Source organism: Juglans regia, chromosome 15 (assembly GCF_001411555.2).
Source record: "Juglans regia cultivar Chandler chromosome 15, Walnut 2.0, whole genome shotgun sequence".
NCBI lineage: Eukaryota > Viridiplantae > Streptophyta > Magnoliopsida > Fagales > Juglandaceae > Juglans > Juglans regia.
The window spans coordinates 3,176,470-3,183,338 of NC_049915.1; the positions used below are offsets into that span (position 1 = coordinate 3,176,470).

General features: G+C 33.9%; 1 protein-coding gene across 1 annotated transcript; it reads right to left on the reverse strand.

The window, feature by feature from the left end:
- Window positions 1-3,979: 3,979 nt before the first annotated feature.
- Window positions 3,980-5,939, reverse strand: LOC109008883 (protein ALP1-like). The gene has a single exon (XM_018989148.2). The coding sequence runs from the start codon at window positions 5,736-5,738 to the stop codon at window positions 4,227-4,229; it is 1,512 nt and encodes a 503-aa protein (XP_018844693.1). The 5' UTR covers window positions 5,739-5,939; the 3' UTR covers window positions 3,980-4,226.
- Window positions 5,940-6,869: the final 930 nt, after the last annotated feature.

A 6,869-nucleotide genomic window follows, 5' to 3' on the forward strand; every position in this document is an offset into this window, starting at 1 on the left:
AAATTATAATGATTAGATAATAATTATATGAAAAAATTGAAAATTGAAAAATAAAAAATATTTATATTTATATTTATATTTTAATGATGTTTGAGAAATAAATTATAAAAAATTTTGAGATGATTCAATAATACTGAAGAGATAAGATGGTTTGTATTCTCAATAGAACAGTTCTGCTGTAGTGTTATCAAGAACAGTAACCCGACAGGCTGTTGTGTTACACCGAGAAAACAGTTGTGCTGTTGTGTTATCAAGAGCAGTAACCGGACAGGCGTTGGGTACGAACGAATTGGGATCTCACACAGAGCAGGAGTGCAGGTATGCCATTACAATCAATCTTTACTCATTGTTTGGAAATTGTTACACACCACTCTTTGTAAATGTGCCCCACTATACAGAAAGAACCTTATCCCTCGCTTCAAATATTCAAAGTCTTTTCAGATACCAGACCATGCATGCAAATTTATTATCTTAGGCTGAAAGTCGGTGCAACAGTTGGTGTTGTATAATCCCATGTTGTAAACGCCTACTGTATTAGTTTCTTGTTTCTTGAGGACCCATCCATTTATAACATAGTATGGCATGGTACACTGTACATAGCAGTTCACTAAGGATAGGTTTGGAGGGTGAGATGAGAATTTTATATTTTATTTTAGTATTTAAAATATTATATTTTAGTATTATTATTGTATTGGAATTTGAAAAAGTTGAATTATTTATTATATTTTGTATAGAGATTTGAAAAATATGTAATGATGAGATGAGATGAGATGAGATGAGAATTTTATGTCTCATCCTATTGAAGTTATAAATAGACGTAAGTTGATGTGATATATAAGATCTATTTTTCAGTAAAAGAAGTTTATAATCAAGCGTATCATATTAAATCACATTAGTTTATAAGTTTATTTTTGTAAAATTACTTTATAATATTACATCAGACTACCATATTGTATATATTTCCACTCGAGAAAGGTTACTTATCATTCCCTACATCATGTACCAACAAATCATATGTTGGTGTGTGGTGTAAGAAATGATAAGTACAATTTTTCTTCTTAAAATGAATAGGCTGATAACTAGAAGGATAAAAACATATGGCATTCATTTTAAGTGAAGTGAAACTTACATGCCATGAATTAGAGGGATCATACTGTTAAATTAATGTTACTTACCATTCTTTTTACTATTAATATCACATTATTTTTTGATGTGATATTTAATTATTAGAAATTATTTATTATATTCTACTTATAAACTAATTATTTAATGCCACATGAAGTGATATTAAATTATGATAGATAGAATTTTTCTACTGCTAACGATGATGTTTTTTTTTTTTTTTAATCAATGAATCAATGATGTTCTTATTTTAGGTGTTGTCTTAGGTAGGAAATAATTTAAGGAGACGTTTGGATTCGCAAGTCATCTTAGCTCATCTCACTATTATTCATTACTATTCAGTAACTCATCTCATTATTATTCACAATTCATCTCAACTCATTTTAAATCATCTCAAATCATCTTCAAATCTAAACGTCTCCTAGTGGGCGAACATTGGGTGAACTATAAAATAAAATATGAACGATTATAGTATGAGAGGGACATGTACGAAGTTTTCGATTGGTACATAGTTGAAGACTTGGAAGTTTGTAGTCAATCCTGTTTGGCTCCGATCCGGGAAAAAAAGCAAGATAAATTATTCTTTATTGGAATAGTATATTTCATCTCATCTTATTTTATTATTATAATTTTTTAAAATTTTTATATAAAATATAATAAAAAATTTAACTTTTTTAAATTTTAAAATAATAAAATTTTAAAAAATAATATATTAATAATATATCTCATCTAATCTCGTTATTCAAACCGCACCTAATTAATGAACGTTATTCAAGGTCAACGTCTCTCTATCGTGGAGCAGGAAAGTTGAACGTTTATCACTACAGATTGCAAACTACTTGGACTATTTAAGGACGTGATCATTTTGAATCTGAACTTGATTCGCAAAGAAGACGTGGAAGCCACCAGAATTTACAAAAAAAAAAAAAAAAAAAGCCAGATTCTCAAACCGCGTTGACTTTTTTGTTCTTATTATCATTGGTACCGCGTGTCTAAAATAAAGTTTGACTAATCCTTCAAATCCACAGTACAATACAGGCTCTCCATAAAGAATTTTTTCTAAGTATATTTCAGATAATTTTAGAAAAAATTCTCCAAGTCTAATATCTCATAGAAATTATATGCATATCGTCAAGACCAAAGTTCTTATCACTTGAGCCAACTTCTTGAAATTCTCAATCTAAGTAGACTAAAAACTATGCAAAAACAAGTTCTAGAATAAACTTGCTGTGTAGTGCCACGTAATTTATTAAAAAATAAAAAATATATTCAAAGTAAAATGGCGTCTGAAAATACAAAAAGAGAAAATCTTAAATCTTAAATTTTCTCTATCTCATTTATGTTTGTATTTTTTTAATAAATCACGTAGCACTACATAGACATCAATAAGGCAAAATGATCGATATAACTGACGAGATAATAGCATTTCTCTTAAATAATAATGGGGTCCATATATTTTGTTTATATCGATTCGAATGGTAAAAAGTGTTGTGGGTCAGAAATTATATATTGAGAATTCTACCAATCAAAGAAATCTTAAAGAACACTAATTCGCAATGCACAACTTCCTTACATCATCCAGTAGGTAGCTGTCACTGGTCTCTTTTATTATGGCCAAACCTGGATCTAAACTAACGTGTTTGATATAAACCATTTTTTTTTTTCTGAGCAATTTACATAAACAAACTGATACGGGGCAAAACTCAATTGCAATAACATGAATCGTCTTTTCCCTGTTGGCAGCCCTGAAAATATCAAAAATTAAGGAGTTTATGTGGGAATTAATTATATCGTCTCAATTAACAGTATTTGTTAGTAAAATATACAATAATATAATAAAAATTATAATAAAATTAACATTCAAACAAAACCAGTTTGGATTGAGGCACAGAAATTTTACTCTCTTTAAGGAGATTCAAGCCCTCTGCAGTATACAAAGTCTCAGATTAACTGGTGCAGCAGAACTCTTCTTGACTTGACTCCTCCAGGATACAACAGCCCAACTGATTGTCGTATAACTTGAACCAACTCTGCACAAGTGGTTGAGTCCAAAACATCACTAATAAAAACACATCTCTTTTGTCTGGAAAATTCTCAAAAAAAAACCTACACACTTTGCCTTTCTTTTTTTATATAGAAAAAATACACTGCTTTCGTACGGGAAAGAAAGAGCATCACTCTTGAATAAAACCACTATGGACGCCAACCACTGCTGCAGACTTGTACATATGAGATTTACTAGTTTTAGATGGTGAACGATTGTGTCCAGACAATGAAATGCTCAACATCAAATGCTAAAATTCTCCCACTCTTCCCCCCTATGCTCAATTTCATGCATTATAAGTTAAAAACGATTGTTTAGAAACTCAAACCAAACAAGGTGGTGCTGGAACTCATAATTACAGTGAACAATCAGTGTGTTCGAATCAGAACCACTTTGTCTTGAACACTGTGAATGATTAAATTGTTCTCACTCAGCGACAAAAAAGAATCAGATTCACTTTAAGACATGTTTGAAGAAATAAGTTTCTTACTTGAGAATATGAGAAGTAGACATCTGCTAGTATCTCACTAGTCATGGGAGACAGAAGCTCTTTTATGGGGTATTAATACCCAACTGCAATCTGACTAAAAGTCCATGAATAGAATTATAGAAGAACAAGCCAAAAACCAGATGAAAACAAGGAAAGAAAGGCCAAAAAGAACTAAACACATTAGATTCAGTATCCATTGGAAGCAAAAGAATGCCACAAAAGGATATCAAGTTGCTTGAATCTATTCATATAAAGAATGCTACAAAAGGATATCAAGTTGCTTAAATCTATTCATCTAAAGAATGCTACAAAAGAATATCAAGTTGCTTAAATCTATTCATATCTTATTTGGTAAATGAAAGTATGGAACCTAAGTTACAACATGTCTGTGTATCTTTCAAAGTATAGCTAATATTATGCCTACAAAGACTATAAAAGTATCCCCATTTAAGGGAGGGACAACTATCTTATCTTGTACAGAGCCCCTTCAACTAAAAAACGATGAATGACTTCTATCACACAATTGAGAGAATCAATTAAGTAAAAGAATCACAATCCCAGTCTTTTCCACTACACAAAACGAGTGCCTCCAATTCCATGGTGCAAAATATTATGAGCAATGGCATCCCTATCCTTCATGGTGCTTAACGGTCTCAAAGGAGCCTCGGGGACCATCTCATCGTCAACAAGCTCAAACCTCAGCTCCGGATCCATTTCTTCATTCCTCAGCTCACAGATATTGTGCAACACACAGCAGGCACCAAGTACCACAGGCAAGTCTTGGAGTTTGACCTCGGTTCTCTTCTGCAAGCAACTCCACCTGCCTTTCAATCTCCCAAATGCTTCTTTTGCAACCCTTTGAATCTCCCCAATCTTCTCATTGAATGCATTCTGAGGCCAAGTCAGATTGGGATGCGTGTATGGCACCAGAACCCAATCCAGTAAAGGGTACCCAGAACCCCCAACAATCCACACGCCCTTCAAAAGTCCACCATTGGCTCTCTGGTAAAGAGCAGACTTCTCTAGCACCTGATCATCGGGCATGGAACCAGGCCAACCAATGCACACATCGGTAAATACCCCTCTGGGGTTCACTACACCTTGAACCGTGATCGAATACGAGGTTTTCTGGTTCCGTTCCGTGTGCCGCTTGTTGAAATAGGCCGCCACACTGATCTTGGGCGCAATAATCGGTATGTGAGTCGTATACAGAGACCCGACCACATTGGGTATCCCCGAAATGGATTCGAATTCTTCTTTGATCTTCCTCAACGGGTTCTCGTCCGGCCACAGTAAGTATTTGGGCATTAGCACGGTCCGAATAGCGGAACAGACTTCCAGGACCAACTTGTGGCAAGTGGATATGCCAAGGCCGAAGCGTTTGGAGACGAGTCGAAGCGGGTCACCGGTGGCCAATCTCCATAAACAAACGGCGACCCTTTGGGCAACGGGAATCGCATTTCGAAGAGTAGTATCTTCTTTGGCAATAACAGAATTGAGTTCCTCGCATATCAGATCAAACGTGGCCCTCCCCATTCTGAAAGCCTTCTTGAATTCTTCCTCGGGATAATCCGGGCTGTTACACTCGTCCCACCACGCTTTCGATCTGTCCTTCACCCATAACCTCCGATGGTGGCCGGCGGCTCCGCCAACACCACCACCGCTGTTGCTTCCACGCTTATCTATTTTACCAATCTTTTCGAACCCATCAGAGGCCGAGGCCGCGGCCGCGGCCGCGGCCACAGTTCCGGCCATGAGCCGGGACTTGCTTCCCTTTGTCTGTTCTAGTTCGTCGGCTTGGACGTAATAATCTTGGACATTGGAGTAGTACTCCACCATGGCTTCCGTTTTATTCTTGTTATTTGACTCGAAGAACAACCTCTCTTCCTTCGAGGCCCTCTCGGACTCTTCATGGTCCTGCTTTTCTTGTTCTTCCAACAACAAGAAGGAAGTCAGAATACCCTTAAACCCTTTCTTCCTGTCGGCCTCCTTCTCGGCGTGACCATCCCCATCACCTTCTTTATCTCTTCTCTGCCGCTTCTTGGTGTTGCCGTTGCTGATATCCTTATCAGAATCATTCATTTGGTAAAACGAGCTCTGGAGGAAGCTGTAGAAATTGGAGAAGTCTTCTGCGTCCAGGACGGAAGGGAAGTTTCATATAGACAAAAGAGAAGAGCCTGTAGAGAGAGAGAGGAAACGAAGGTCTTGTCCTCTCTCTGCCTTTAAAATGTTTGATTATAGGTGTGAACGAAACCTTTGACCTTCGAGAAATGGAGGCATGTCAGAGACGCAACGGTTTATATAATGTCAAGTAATGGCGTATTCTATGTTGGAGCAGCGATCCATTATCGTCAATGGAGACTCAAATCACTTCACGCTATTTGTAAGACCAAACAAAATCATCCCAAAAACTGGTTCGAGAGTAAAATGTTTCATCTCAACTCTTCTTATTTTTATAATTTTTTTAAATTTCAATACAAAATTTAATAAATAATTTAATTTTTTTTAATTTTAAAATAATAATAATATTAAAAAATAATATACTAATAATATTTTATATCTAAAATCATCTCATCTCATCATTTTAGACGTTAGTTTTTACTAACTTTTCACAATATTAAAGTGTAAATACTGATAAATAATTATGCTTTTAATATATAACTCATCGAATTTTTTAGATTTTAAGAATAATCCAAAACAAATCAAAATAGAACGACCAAAATGAAAATGTGATTAATTATTTAAATTGATTGAGATAAATTAACTTTTTAATTGCTGAATTGATTCGTAATAGTTCAATACAGAGAGATAGGGACAATATCAAATATTCAAGTAAGATTTATACCGCCTAAAAATTATATACAGGTAGATAATATTAATATTATAGAGTCTACATGATATTAGAAATTATCTCTATTTTATTTAATTGGGAATTTTATTTTTAATTTTATTGTTATGTTGGTACAAGAAATGGAGTGAAATCTATTAACGCTAATTCGGATATAGAAACGGTTTCATTATAATTTTTTAAAATTTTTATATAAAATATAATAAACAATTTAATTTTTTTAAATTCTAAAATAATCGTAATATTTTAATAAAATTTTATTTAATTTTTAATTTTAATTTAAAATTATCTCAATTTATTTCACTTTTTAAATAGTTCTTAATTGTTTGTACTTTAAATAATCCAAAATTTGAAAAAATAAAAAA

What these genes read in the sequence shown, in the direction of transcription:
- LOC109008883 (XM_018989148.2), bottom strand. Translation starts at nt 5,738, where the DNA reads ATGAATGATTCTGATAAGGATATCAGCAACGGCAACACCAAGAAGCGG.